General features: G+C 36.2%; 1 protein-coding gene across 1 annotated transcript; it reads right to left on the reverse strand.

Moving 5' to 3' along the window:
* Window positions 1–8,587: 8,587 nt before the first annotated feature.
* LOC145007121 (zinc finger BED domain-containing protein RICESLEEPER 2-like) lies at window positions 8,588–9,953 on the reverse strand. The gene is made up of 2 exons (XM_078966109.1): window positions 9,223–9,953; window positions 8,588–8,924 (listed from the first exon to the last, which is right to left on the reverse strand). Exons 1-2 carry the CDS (start codon window positions 9,951–9,953, stop codon window positions 8,588–8,590), a joined length of 1,068 nt encoding a protein of 355 aa, XP_078822235.1.
* Window positions 9,954–15,733: the final 5,780 nt, after the last annotated feature.

Raw genomic sequence — 15,733 nt, forward strand, 5'->3', positions numbered from 1 at the left:
TTGGATTGACAAAACCCTCTGGTTGAGCCATGTAAACATCCTCATCCAACTTCCCATTAAGGAAAGTAGTTTTGACATCTATTTGCCAAATCTCATAATCATGAAATGCGGAAATTGCTAGCATCACTCTAATAGATTTTATCTTCGCAACCGGCGAGAAGGTTTCATCATAGTCAACTCCGGGAGTTTGAGTAAAACCCTTCGCAACCAATCGCGCTTTATATGTGTGTACTTTTCCATCCACGTCGGTCTACTTCTTGAAGATCCATTTGTACCCAATGGTCTTACGTCCGGGCACATAATCAACCAAATTCCAAACTTGGTTGTCATACATGGATTGGATCTCGCTGTCCATTGCCTCTTTCCACTTCGCAGACTCCAGGCCTGCCATGGCTTCCTTATAGCTATTAGGTTCATCTAGATTTATTAGTGTACCATCACTAATATACGTGTCCCCTTCGGTAGTAATATGAAAACCATAAAACTGGGGTTGAAGTCTAACTCTTTCGGAACGTCTAAGAGGTAAGGACTCATCAATTGGTTTAACCGGAGTTTCCTCCTCGGGTTGAGTGCCAGCGGTGGATGTTCCTTCATCTATCGAGTCTTGATTCTCTTCAAGCTCAATTTTCCTCCCACTGTCTCCTTGGCTTATGAGTTTTCCCTCTCGGAAAACTCCTCTCCTCACAACGAAGACAACATTGTCCTTCGGTCTGTAGAAGAGATATCCAATGGATTTCTACGGGTAGCCGATGAAAATACATCGCTCATTACGAGGTTCGAGTTTGTTGTGAGTATCTCGTCTTACGAAAGCCTTGCAACCCCAAACCTTGATATGTGCTAACGAGGGAGCTTTCCCTATCCACATCTCGTGAGGTGTTTTGGTAACCTTCTTAGTAGGGAGTCGGTTAAGGATATGGGCGGCAGTCTCTAAGGCATACCCCCAGAATGAGATAGATAGTGAAGCATGACTCATCATAGAGCAGACCATGTCCAACAAGGTTCGATTACGCCTTTCTGCCATACCATTCAATTATGGTGTCCTAGGTGGCGTCAGTTGTGAAACTATTCCACACTCCTTTAGATAGTCGTGGAATTCAAGACTTAGGTACTCTCCTCCTCGATCGGATCAAAGCATCTTGATTTTCCTGCCCAATTGATTCTCCACTTCATTCTTGAACTCTTTGAACTTTTCAAATGTTTCTAACTTTTGCTTGATTACGTAGATATACCCATATCTACTATAGTCATCGGTAAAAGTCACATAGAAGCGGTTTCCATCCTTTGTGGTTGATCTAAACGGTCGACATACATCGGTATGTATTAGGTCCAATAAACCCTCACCCCTTTCACATGTGTTAGTGAAGGCTGACTTAGTCATATTTCCAAGTAAACAAGATTCACATGTGTCATCTTCCCTAAGGTCGAATGACTCCAACACTCCATCCTTTTGGAGTTGGGCTATGCGCTTCTTGTTGACATGTCCAAGACGACAATGCCACAAGGATGCTCTATCCATACTATTGGAAGAATCCATGAATAAAACATAATTTCCTAGGTTATCTACAATCATAACAGTTTCATAAATTCCATTACATGGTATTGCTTCAAAATATAAGACACCATTTAGATAAGCACAAATAGAACCATTCTCATTATTAAAAGAAAATCTAAATCCTTGTCTAACAAACCATGAAATGAAATGATGTTTCTTGCCATTTATGGTGAATAGTAACAATTGATCAAATCTAAAGATAAACCATTCCTAAGCACTAGAGAATACACTCCAATCTTGGTCACAGGTGATGATCTTCTGTTCCCCATGATTAGATTTATTCTTCCATGCTCCACATCCCTATTTCTTCTTAGTCCCTGTAATTCAGAACAAATGTGGTAGCCACAACCGGTATCGAGGACCCAAGAAATAGCATGAGATGAATCATTAGATTGAATTGTGTATATACCTTCGAAAGACGGCTTGGTCTTTCCTTCCTTGATGGCTTGCAGGTACTCTGGGCAGCTTCTCTTCCAATGCCCTATTTTGTAGCAATGGTGGCACTCTGCCTCCTTCGGGTTAGAAGTAGGCTTGGTGGGATCGACTTTTGTCCCACTAGAGGAGGAACCATCTCGGGACTTTCCCTTGCGGTAGCTCTTAGACGAAGCCTTCCTCTTCTTGCCTCTTCCTTGCCCAATGGCCAAAATAGGAGTAGCGGGTGGATTGGGAGTAGGTGCAACGGACTTGTCCTTGAGATTGCTCTCAGCAACCCTAAGGAGACCTTGGAGCTTGCTTAGGGTTACCTCTTCCTTGTTCATGTGGTAGGTCATCCTAAATTGATTGTAACACGGCGGAAAAGAGTGAAGCACCATGTCGATCGCCAAGTCTTCCCTAAAGTCAACATTTAACTTGCGAAGTCGATCGACATACCTTTGCATCTTTTGCAGGTGCACGGTAAGAGATTCTCCATGACCCATTTTGGCGGAAATCATGTTAGTGAAAATCTCGTAACGCTCTTGTCTCGCGTTTTGGTGGTATCTCTCCAAAAAGTCTTGGTGCATTTCATATGGATACATGTCCTCGTAGGACTTTTGGAATTTGGAATTCATGGTGGCTATCATGATGCAATGTACCTTCGTTGCATCACGCTCGTGAGTTTCAAAAGCAACCATTTCATCCGGAGTAGCGATTTCAGGATTGATCTTCTCGAGCTTTTCATCGAGGACATACACCTTGTCCTCGTAGCGAGGAATCGTGCGAATGTATCTTATCCATTCGCTAAAGTTTGTTCCATTGAAAGTTACCTTTTGGCAAAGGCTCATCAATGTGAACGAGCTTGCAGCAGTGTTGATTGCGTTTGACATATACAAATAGAAAGGACAAAGATAGATTAGAATTTTGGATCCCTAATTATCACCCAATAAGAAAATTTAGGGCTAGGATCCAACAACAACATTTACATATTAGAAAAGGGATGTCGTAATCTAACATGCAAACAATTTGAACGTAAGTGAATGACGATTCACAAATTCTTCACCACAAAACATAACTTTAACTCTAAGTGTAATGAGAATTCCTATATTTAGATGAGATTCATTGAACTTTTGAATGGCATGTTTAAATCTTGATATGCCCCTCTCGTTTATGACTGTGATACCGAGGATCACAAAGTGGGTGTGAATTACCATGCAAATTCACATGGTTCCTTCATTGTAACAATCACCTATTCGATGTGCCGGTAAACCACACACACTCCATCGAACTATGATAAACAATGAATCACCCTTTTCCACCTTTGCTTAGAACCAATTAGTGTACCGGTAAACCACACACGCTCCACTAACTTCTTAGCAAGCGTGCAAAGTGTAATTTCATGGGATTGCATCAATTCACTTTTCGTAAAGTAACTAGGATTGGGAATTTTTTTTTTTGAAAAACATGTAATTACTTTGTATTTATTATTATACTTTTAATGAGAAGATGAGGTTTCCCTATCCTACCCGTTCGGCTAACGACCCTCCACCGATCAAGCAAGCGGTGGGTGTGAGTGTACACCCATTAAGCACCATTTTATAGGCAGCAACCTTATACCCACCTTATAGACCGGCTTCGTGAATGAGGCCTACTAACGGTAAGACTAGCATTTTAGTTATATATATATATATATATATATATATATATATATATATATATATATATATATATCTTGTAATATTATATTATTATAGGGTCGAATTTTAAACTTGTAAAATTCTAGGGTTTGAAATTTAAATTGTCCAAATTAAACTTTTAATCACAAAACATAAATTTCAAAACTTGAGGGTAGGTTTTAAACTTTTCAAAACATAGAGGATTAAATAACAAGTAATCTAAATTAACATTTAATCACATAATTATCCATATTTGATTTCTTTAATTATTTCTTGCAAAACAATTTACCAATTCAATTAAAATAATTAATCAATTATCACATAAGGAGACTAATATTTAATTAATTGATAAATATCTTCAATTAGGTCAACGATATACTCAAATATATAAAAAAATCAGATTTATATTGACCTAATATGATTAAGGTAAGTTTCAAAAGGATAAACAGCAAGAAATCCCGAAATTAGCTCTTTCTGACGCTCGAGCTCACCAAGAACCACAATGGACTCGCCGAGTTGCGGCCTACTCACCGAGTCCACTATAGGACTCGCCGAGTTCATCAGCCAGGAACACAAAATCGAATTTTGCAAGCATCAAACAAGTAACCAATGCATCAATTCAATACAAACCAATCTAGGCTCTGATACCACTAATGGGTTTTAGTTGTATGAACATTCCTATGTACACATACAAACCCTAATGCTTAGATCTAGGTTTCTCTAATTGAACTTGCATGAATCCAAGACTTCTAATGGTTATTCTATCATAATAACAAACAGAAATCATAGTTATAAGTTTACCTTGAATCACTTGTTTGATCTTCTTGTTCTTGGAGCTTTAGAGTCACAATTGTCACTCCTCTAATGGCTTACAAACACCAACTAGCAAGAGGATGATTTGAGAGTAGGGAGGGACTTAGAAATCGGTCAAGGTTTCTTTAGGAACAAGAGGTGCCGATTTCCATGACCCCAATGGTCTATTTATACTTGTAAGGCTCCTAGGGTTTCACCCTTAAACCCTAATTGGATAACTTAAGCCCAAAGCAATCCTAATCCCTTCATGATAACCATTTGGATGGATTTTAGGATTATCCTAAGCCATAAAATCATCCACTATATCATCCATAAGGAATTATAGCCTAAAGTATAACTATCACACAAATTTGACAGTTTAAGTCCTTCTATTTATTTAATCTCTTTAAGTCACCAAATTAATTCCTAATTAATTTATGACTTATATTAATCAAGTAATAATAACATTATTCCTTATAATATTTCAACTCTCAATGTAAATCATCCTATCTAGTTGCTATAGTGAAGACAACCCAAAAGGATCATGCTCAATCGGGTCAAATACTTGCTTAATATAGTTGCAGCCTTAGTTACTATTCTAACATCAATATGTACGTATTTTTAAAAACATATATTTCCTATACAAAAAAAAGAATTTAAAAAAAATTATATAGAAAATCCAAGACTTTATATGTGATTTTTTTTGTATAAATATTATTTTATAAAGAGAAAACGTCTTCGGAACAAAGTTTAGAGAAAAAAATTGTAAAAATAAAGGGTTAGGTTGAATTCAAAACAAAATTCTAAAATATGGGCCAAAATGGTAAATTTTGGACCAAATTTGTAATAAATTTTGATATTTGGGCCAAAAGTGTAAATTTTTGACTAAATATGTAATAAATTTTGAAATCTGGGCCAAAAATATAATTTTTGAAATTTTGATTACCAGTTGACCGGGTAGAAGGGTGAAATTGAATACGATTATTGGTTTTTCGGACTTAATCGAATAAAAAAAGATATAAGGACTAAATCGATTTTGAGGCCAATATATAAGAACTTCATTGCAGTTTTCCCTAATTTATATTATTAAAATAAAAAACATATATCATATAAATCTAAAGTTTACATAATTATTAAAAATAACTATATTTATTAAAATACAAAGACACGACTTTAAATAAAATAATAATCAACTTCCCATCATTAATTTGGCTAAAATAGTCAACTAGAGCTTCATTGTATGCATAAAGTTAATTAAGGTAATGCAAAGATATATATGATAGAATAAATTACACGAATGGTCCTTTAGCTTTATAGTTTTTCTATGAATTAGTTCATATGAAACTTTTTTCCCTTATGTGGTCTGTACGAAACAAACATTGCACACAAAAGGTCCTTATGACTAACTTTGATAATAGATTTTGTTAAGTAATTGTAAATAACTAAAATACCCTTTGTTGTTTGTACATAATCTCTCTCTCTCTCTCTCTCTCTCTCTATCTCTCTCTCTCTATAATTGGTGACCTAGATGATGTTTTCACTCCTCAACCTAGAATTTATGAACACTGATGAAAATTTTATCGATAAAAAATTCAAACACCTGCACCAATATTTTATTTGTTGTATGGAATTAGAGAACACAACAGTATCATTATCGAAAAGATTGAACACCGGAATCAACAACAACTCGTTGGGTTCTGTTTGTCATTTGTTTTTTAGATTTCTCTATGGTGTTGATGGAGGCTCGATTGAACCGTCGGTTGGGCTTCGACTTGGCGTGTCCAGTATCAGCAATACTCGAATGGCCAAACCCCTATTCTTTCTTGTGTCTCCTAGAACAAACAAGTTTTTTTTTCTGTCTTTACGCTCTATCTAAACTTGGTTTGCTACATTCTGTGCAACAATGAAAAAGGTCAAGTCGTGTAGCACATCTGACTGTCCTTTTTACAAGGAAGTCATGTGTGCAAGATTTTAACGAGCATATCAACCCAACTCAGTTCCAACAATTACGAGTATCGATATAATAATTACTTGTTCAGAGAACAATGAGAAGACAAGGAAGACAAGAACTAAATTGATCAAGAAGATAATCAGGAATCACAATCGTAGAGAATTCGAAATCTATTGACCCATTTTTTATTCAAATTCAGATTCTTCATCTTTCTCATATACTCACCCAATATCTGAACCACAAGCGATCTAAATCCACAAATTATTCGATCATTAATGAAACACATTGAATAAACTTTGAAGAAGATCAAAAACCACTACTGCAGGTGAATTGCAACTCCCCCCCCCCCCCCCCCCCCCCCTTTTCTAAACATAGGATGTTAGTCAGTGAATTGTTTTAATGTTTTTTTGTTTCTTAATCCTCTGTTTTTTGGAACTGAACTTATCAGACTACCTAAAAATGAATTATATCTTTGTTGTTTGGGGTCTTAATCTATGTTCCTAATGGAATCCACTGGGATTCGCTCACACACCACGTGTTTGACTCATTTTCTCTAGGATGGATATCGAAGCATGAAGTTAGGTTTTTGTAAGGAACTAGATAGAGTATCTTGTTGAATACACTTTGTTGATGGAGGGTGGATTTGACCAGAAGCTTTTGCTATTGAGAATGGTGGTTTGGTCATTTTTGGGTGGTGGTGATTGTGAAATCTCATGTTTTTAGTGGTATCTATATTTAGGAATGGCAACGGGGCGGGGCATGGTTTCCCAAACCCGAACCCGATATCTACATATGTGCCCGAACCCGACCCGATACCCGACGGGTTTCTTATCAGGGCGCCCCGTCGGGGCTGAAACTCTCCTCGAACCCGACCCTAAACCCGAAACCCGATAATTACCCGAAAACCCGACCCTAAAACCCGAAATATGGCAGAAAAAAAAAGAAGGAAAAACTATAAATACAGAATGATAAATTAAGACGATGCATAAACTTAAAATACCAAATAAGTTCTTAAATCATTTAACCAAATAGAAATTACTAATAGTCTAATATTGTAACATCAACCAATCAACCAAAACACCCAAGTACACAACATTAAAAACTAATTCATCACAATAATACATTACCACTTAACATTAAAACAAAGTTACAAACTCAAAATCAAACAAAATCATCCAAACTTGTTGTCCCGCTTTCTTTAGTGTTTTCCTACAAAATATTAAACAAACTCAAAATCAAACCAAATCATGGAAACTATATATAATTAATATTTTTAGGAGTTTCGTTTTACCTCTTCCACATCATAATCAAATTCAACAGAACGGCAATATGCCTCCGTCTCTTCAGAACAAGTTGCTGTGTAAAATTAATATTATTAATATGCAAAAAAAAAATCACAATTTCATATAATTAATATAAAATAGTATACTACCTCGAATTTCATTCAACAACCAACTTTGAGCACACATTAAAGCCTCCAATGTCTTTGGATGAAGTCGATTACGATGAGGACATACTAATCTTCCACTTGTGCTGAAAGCTGATTCCGAGGCAACAGTGGAAACAGGAATAGCTAATATATCTTTAGCTATCCTTTGTAGTGTCGGGTACTTAATCCCATTTGTTTTCCACCATGCCAGCAAATCAAGTTCCATGTCTTTAGGCAACAATTTCTCCTTCAAGTAGTTATCCAACTCACTCATACCTCCTGATTCATCATCATCTCTAGTAATAGAAGCAATATCCGATAAGAGCTTTTTGAATCCAACACGATGACCAGAAGAGATACTAGAACCAAATGAAGATGAACCAGGAACTGAACCACCACAAACACGTAATGTTTAGTATAAAAATGTTAATAATTTAAGATAATGTTCCATTTATTATATAAACAATAAGAAGAATACAATACCTTCACTCTTCCTTTTTTTAGATGCATTACTTGACTCGTACTCTTGAAACAAAGTTGTGACAAACCCCTCCAAAATTTGAAATTCAATCTTTGCCTTTTCTTCTCCATAAAGCACAGGCAAAAGTAACTCCACAAACTTTAACTTGTATCATGGATCTAAAACTGCTGCCATTCCCATTATCCCATGAATTACAGACCAATACTTATTGAACTTAGAAAGCATTTGGTTAGCCATCACCTTAATCTCCTCAATAGGAGATTTCGTCCACTCACGCAAAGAATATCCAATCTCACATATCAAAGGAAAAAAAAACATTAGCTGTAGGATACTTTGAACCAGAGAACATATCAGTCACCTCATAAAAAAGTTGTAATCTTTCACAAATCTCACTAGCCAACTCCCAATCCTGGTCTGTAGGAAAACATATATACTTGGGGTCTCTTGTCTTCACGCGATCAAAAACCTCTTTGTAGCTTATAGCAACACTCAACATCAAGAATGTAGAGTTACATCGTGTCTTGCAGTCAATTATCAACTTCTTTGAGTATGGTATTCCCAATTGCTCTGCTGCTGTCACAAAATTTTGTTCCCTCTTTGGTGATGCAGACCAAAATGCAACATTCTCTCTGATTCTCTCAATCTCAAATTTAATGAGAGATAAGCCATCTTGCACAATAAGATTGAGAATATGTGCGCAGCAACGCATATGACACTTTCCTATCAAGATTTCAATCACACAAAGTAGCATAAAGTATGTCGGCAAGAACATCATATGTATGCGGACAAGGCACGTAAATAAACCTGTTTAAGAATATATATATATATATATATATATATATATATATATATATATATATATATATGTTAATATTAACATATAAATAATAAGTACGTATAAATTGTAGTTAAATAAGTATAATATACCTCATAATTCTGCTTTGCAAGTTCCAGTTTTGATCTACAAAATGTGTTGTGATTGCCATAAACCCTTTTTTTTGATGATTAGATGTCCACATATCAGTAGTAACTGCAATTCTGCTTTTGTTCTTTGCTAACAAACTCATAGTTTTATCCCTTTCATAATCATAAATTCTTTTGATGTCCTCCTTGATGGTGTTTCGACAAGGAACCTTAAACAAAGGTTGAAGACCTCCCACAAACTTCCTAAATCCATGATGTTCTACAATTGAAAGCGGATACTCATGCAAAATAATCATTTCAGCCAAATCCTTCCTAGAAGTATCAGCATTAAATGAATAATTTGAAACATGCGTTGTAGTACCATCTACTTTCTTTTTTTCGTGCACCAAGATAGACTGACGGATATCTGTAAAAGGTTTGTGTATACAACGCTTATGATGTGCAAGTAAATGTTTTGTGCCATTCTTGCTATCTGCACCCAACACTTTAGAGCAATATTTACATCTTGCTTTAACTTCACCATTCAAATTAAATTTTATAAAATGTTGCCATGCCAGTGAACGCGTTGCCATTTTCGAACCAACAACTTCATCTCCATCTTCATCAAAAACTGTATCATTAATATTTGTCCCATCTTGTTGATCCACAGAATCGGTATTTTGTTGATTAGAACCCGAACCTCCCACATCTTGACTACTTGCAGTTGGAGCATGATTTTGATCGGTTGAATTCATATTTGCTGAAAAATAACCAATGTCATATCATATTCAACAATTCTAATGTATCAAAAACCCAAAGTTGACAACATCTTAGTCTTCATTAAAGGAATCCAAATCAATGTCTAATAATACAGCCGGATATCAAATAAAAATTTAATCTTAACAAAACTTAAATTCAAATAGAAGGTTAATAATAACATTGCTAAACGAGTCCCCGGTGTTTCTTTATATTTATTATATCTATATTTGTAATATCATTCAAGTATCTAGACCAAAAATTTCATGGAAGCCAATAAATACTTTTATATTCTAATAGCAAAGATAGTTAGATACAAATTCATAGTTCATACCCAAATGATGCAATATAAGGAAATGAAATATCAATAAACATATTACATATACCATGTGTAGAGAAATCAGACTTGGTGAATAAGCTATTAAGCTGTGATCGAAATTAATACCTAAGATCAATAAGTTATTAAGCTACTAATACCTATGATCAATAAACATATTACAAATGGTGCAATCGAAATTAATACCACAAACAGATTTTAATGTTCATATGGATTTCAAGAATCGAAATTACAAGCTGTGATCGATTTTAAGAATTGAAATTTCAATGTTTATACCGAAATTACAAGCTGTGATCGAAAGTCGAAATTACAAGTTGAGTATCCGTCTAACTGGTCGGAAGAGAAAAAAAAAGTCGATTTCAATGGATTTCACTGCTTCCCTGGTCGTCGCGTGTTGCTAAGTCGTTGCTTCGCTCTTCGCTGCTGAGTCGCTGAGTCACTGCTTCGCTCTTTTCTGCTTCCCTTGTGGTGTATCGCTGCTACGCTCTTCGCTGCTTCCCTTGTGGTGTATCGATTTTTGGGTGTGTCGGCTGGAGTAGAAGAATGATTGAACGAAGAGAAGTGTAAGGAGGATACTGGAGTGGAAACGTGATTTTAGGGTCATGTGTTCAAGGGGCAGCAATGTAATTTCATATATATATATATATATATATATATATATATATATATATATATATATATATATATATATATATATATATTCGGGGCGGGTCGGGTCGGGGCGCGCATACCCACTCCCTGCCCCGAACCCGGATAAAATACCCAATAAAGACCCGTTACCCGACCCGAAACCCGATAATAGCGACCCGACCCGACCCAAAATATTCGAGAATCGGGTTTCCCCGTCGGGTTCGGGTTTTTTTGCCATCCCTATCTATATTTGTGTGTGAGGGATTATAAACAAGAAGGATCTTCTGTTTGCGTTAACAAATGGTGTTTTTGTAACGCCCGTGTTTATAGGTTGATCATTGGTATAGTGATGTAATGGTTAGGGTCAGCAATTGTAACTTAAATTGAAGTAATAAAGAGGAATTACTTGATATTATGTGAATTATGTGATTTTATGTGTATTATACTTATATAGTAAGATATAATAAATTAAGAATGAAAATAAGAGACTAAAATAAATAATAGATAAGCCTAATATCTATGAAGAAAGTTGTAGTGGTCATGACAAGGATTCTGGTGATATAAATTATGCTGAAATCCGAGTTTTAACGAAGATGTTATGACCTATCGAAGTTTCGCGATAAAACTAACATGACGTTGTGTGACGTAAACAGTGAGTTTATGACAAAAGTACTTTTTAGCCTTAGCGATCTAAATGAAAGTCATAGTATACGTTAAACCGAGTGTGTGCATAAAAAGAACGTAAATCTGACTTCATGTGAGGAAGTTAGGATTTTTCTAAGGTTTGGCATAGTAGTATGCAGCCTGGAATTCGAATCTTTGATCAACATATTTTTAGCCAAGACAACTTAAACAAGATTCGAAGAACTCGTTAATAGGAGCTCAACGATAAAAAGACAAACGAAAACAGACATCGGATGAGAAAGTTATGAATTTTTAACGGACTTTACCTGTGAAGGTCTGTTAAAAATATAACTTTAAAAATAAAGTCAAAAATTGCCGATGGATTCTAAATGAAAGCTGTAGAGTACGTCTCCGCCTATGCGTGAATATAACGAATGTCGAAAATGGAGCTCGTATACGATTTTTCCGGAATTTGGAAGTCGGAAGTGGCTGATGTGAGATTATACATGAACGCGTAGCGTAGAGAAGCCCTACTCCGCACGTTTTCGCATACTAGGCTCCGAATCAACAACGTCGCCCCACCCAAAGCTTGCCACGTGTACCCTCGTACATGTAGCGTACCACCGAAGGCACACCCAACGTAGTCCAAGGCTGAGGGCTATGAATATCATGCGAGGGTTGCCTTCATTCATCACATTATCTACCTTTTCTCTTTTTCTCTCTCTCTCTCTATCTCTCTCTCTCTCTCTCTTTATCTCCGTCTCTATCTAACCTCTCTCTAAACCTCCCCCAACCTCTAGTATCTTGTATGTACTATATTAAATCCCCAGAGCGCCAGAAGGCTCTGAGAAAAAAGAGCTTTTCGGCTCAGAAAATGTTGCCCCCGCAGAACCCAGTTTCTATCAAACACATCTGCAAGTGAGTTATGCTTACTCTACTCTAAGTATAGCTTTGGTTTAAATTTGTTATCACTATTATGAGCTTATAAACAATATATATTATGAAATAAAATATATAAAGTGTTATTATAATATGTTTTAACTATTTGCAGTACGGGGAATCTGATTTAAAGGATCACATATGATTGTTAGATTTCTGAAGCGCTATAATGCCAAAATGGTCCTGCCCTCTGGTTTATCATGCTTGGTCGTTGTCTGTACACAGTTGTTGAAAAGTATTGTTTAACACTTATAAAAGAATATCTCTCATGAATGGTCGCGATAATATTAGACTAAAATCTAGTGGTAATAATACTAGGTTTCAAAGAAGGTAAATAGAATTATTAGAAGTGAAGCGTTGTCCGAGTTGAAATCACCACTTTAACAAGTGAGTGCATATTTACTTTCATAGTACACATAGATATGAAGTATTTAATATAAATTATGATCTATGTGTTTATATTATCTGTGTTCCTTATATCCAAGTTGGATGAACAATTTAGACACATTTTAAATGATTTAAACTGTATATGTATTTTATATCTACAAAAATATTGGGAAAAACATGGATAGATGAAATAGCTGACATGTGATAAAATGATGAGAGGCCTCGATGTTTACGATGATCCAGTCATCTAGCAGAGTATAGATGACGACCACAGACTATTCTAGACATTCTAGTGGGACACTGGTAGGCTCACAGGCTGTAGGTGCTTATTTGAAATGCGTGTTCACCGGGTGTACTACATCCCACTCATGGTTCCCTTATTTAACATGTATTGCTGAGGAATCCCTAAGCTGTTTTTTCACCCTGAAGAAAATCCTTAGGCTAGGTCCCTTATAATAAATGCTTTAGGGATGTAAGGTGAGGATAATGAGAACGGGTAATCGGGTTGAATGATTTGACAAAATTAATGAGCTTAATTATTGTCGGTTGAAAACCTTATGTGCTCACCAGGCTCCCAAGCCTGACCCACTTAATTTCTTGTATACAGTTAGTGGCAAGAGAGCACGAGAGTGATGGTCTGATGAGAGATCAATGAATTATAGGTGTGAGAAAAAGATACGATGCATAGGGACAAGGTTTGAAAACTCAAACCTTGAGTTAATACTTAAGATCATTGTCTACTTATAACTATATGTTCCAGTTAATTCTGGAAAGACTAGTCAAAACTAAATAGAGAAATCAACAAAGTATTTCAAGTATTAAATATGGAACTATGAGTATAATCAAAATAAATACAATAAATGAACAGGGAGAATTTTTGAAAGAGTTTGATATGAGAGAAAATTGAAAGTGAAGTAAATTTGAAAAAGACTATCTTTGGAGCAACAATCTGTCATATTTTCTTATCATTAAACACTCCTTATATAGGAAAAAGGAGTTACATCTTACATAACAAAATACATACAAAGGACTGGATAAACGAGTTACATCCGACACTCTGATTATCCAACTTGAAAAATTAACTTAGTCTTATGTAAGGTTACATCAAATAAAAGACAAGAATAATTAATGCTGACGGATTCACAATCTCTGAACATCTCTTTACTTCGCACCACAAAAACTTCACTTCTGACTTTAATCACCATGTCGGAGCATGACCATTTCGGACATAAGCTTAACTTTGGAACTCCACATGTTACAGATTTCTAGACGTTTACTTTCGGGTTCCAACAATCTCCCCCTAAGTGAACTTAGTAATCTAGTCAACTTAGTTCATATCTTCCTTGATGAACACATACGCCCAGTACAACCAATCTCTTACTTCAATGTAACACTACAGCTGACTTATAAACTTGGATTTTACATGTTATGGTGCCTCAAACTTGGATGCACAATTGATGAACTTCTGAAGCACCATGGTGGGAACCAAATGTTTATCATGGACTCGAAAGAAGTCCTTGTTGGTTTTTCTCTGAAGATACACGAACCCTAACAATGGTTCGTAAATTGGTCCCTCTGCCAGTATCTCGGCTTCTAGTAGCTTCAAGTCAATCTTGGCTAAGTAATTCTCGGTTCCGAACAAATGAGCCAATTCAAAATTTCAATGACAAAATTCAGCAATGTAATCTTTAAGAAAGCTCAGGGCAGCATGGTAAGATCCCATGCTAAGATCATCGACTTGGTACATTCTGAAGTATGTTGTAATGGTCAGGATGTCATTTGGATTGTGCGTATGGAAGTCAACGTTAGTGATGGTATTTTGTGTTGGTTTGTTTCGGAAGATGCGGTATCGGAACAACAAATAGTTTATCTCGAATTTTGTTAAGATTTTCCTTCCGAACCCAGAAATCTTGGTGATCCTTTTCCGACACCATACTTCTTTTTGAGGAAGTGCGTTATTGGAGTAAAAGGTCTTCAATCTTTCTCGTTCAATTCTAATGATCATCTTCTGGGTGGAGAGGAGCAAACTTTGTGTAGAATTTGTTGTAAGGAGAAAGACATATATCAATCTGGTCAGAATCATTTTTGGGGAGATCATAATACATAAACGATACTATATTCAGATCATGTATAATCCCTTCACGTAACAAAGGAGAGAGTCTTAGCATCGGATGAGGATATCTTTGAAGGCTTAAATCCGAATGCTTTCCTCAGGGGCTTGATTAATCTCTTCCTGCGACCAACCAGAATTTTGTTTTGGAGGAGGTTCAGAGTGACGGACTATCGAGATGGGCTTTTTGCCTTTGTCTTGAGGGGGCTTGATTGCAAAGATAATGATAGCATATTCTCATCAATAAAAAATTCCAGAGGAGAGGAAACCAAGGGCTCTTTTCGTAAATAATCAGGCTTCCTTAGAGGAGAGCCTTCATCAATGGGAGAAATTTTAGGAAAAGGAATTGGTGGTAGCGTTGATGAGGTAGCTCAGAAGGCATCTACTGTAATCTTCATCTTAGCCTTGGACATTTATCTGCTTCTTTGAAGGGCATCAACCAGGGTAGATGGCCATAAGACTGCATACAAAATTCTTTGATCTTCCTCGGAGAGCACCTTGGCATGGAACTTTTTCTGAGCTGGAAGCCCTATGATGGAATTGAAAATATACTTGTCTTCATCATCATCATTATCATGTGGAGAACCTGAAAGAACTTAAAATGAATCATCAGAGTCTTCATCTCGGAGTCAGAATTCTGAGACAGGTTTCCAAGGCTGATTTCTCCAACTGGGTCCTTCTCCCCCTCTTGCAATGGATGGCCCAGTAACCGGTGCAAGCAAAATTGAGGATTGGAGGTCGGAAAATTTTTC

Source organism: Lactuca saligna, chromosome 7 (genome assembly GCF_052625555.1).
Source record: "Lactuca saligna cultivar CGN05327 chromosome 7, ASM5262555v1, whole genome shotgun sequence".
Taxonomy (NCBI): domain Eukaryota; kingdom Viridiplantae; phylum Streptophyta; class Magnoliopsida; order Asterales; family Asteraceae; genus Lactuca; species Lactuca saligna.

Bases quoted from the DNA above. Each gene is read 5' to 3' on its own strand.
- LOC145007121 (XM_078966109.1), bottom strand. From the start codon at position 9,953: ATGAATTCAACCGATCAAAATCATGCTCCAACTGCAAGTAGTCAAGAT. The intron at 8,925-9,222 runs GTATATTATACT...TGAGAGAATCAG, and splicing joins TTGCAAAGCAGAATTATGAG to AGAGAATGTTGCATTTTGGT.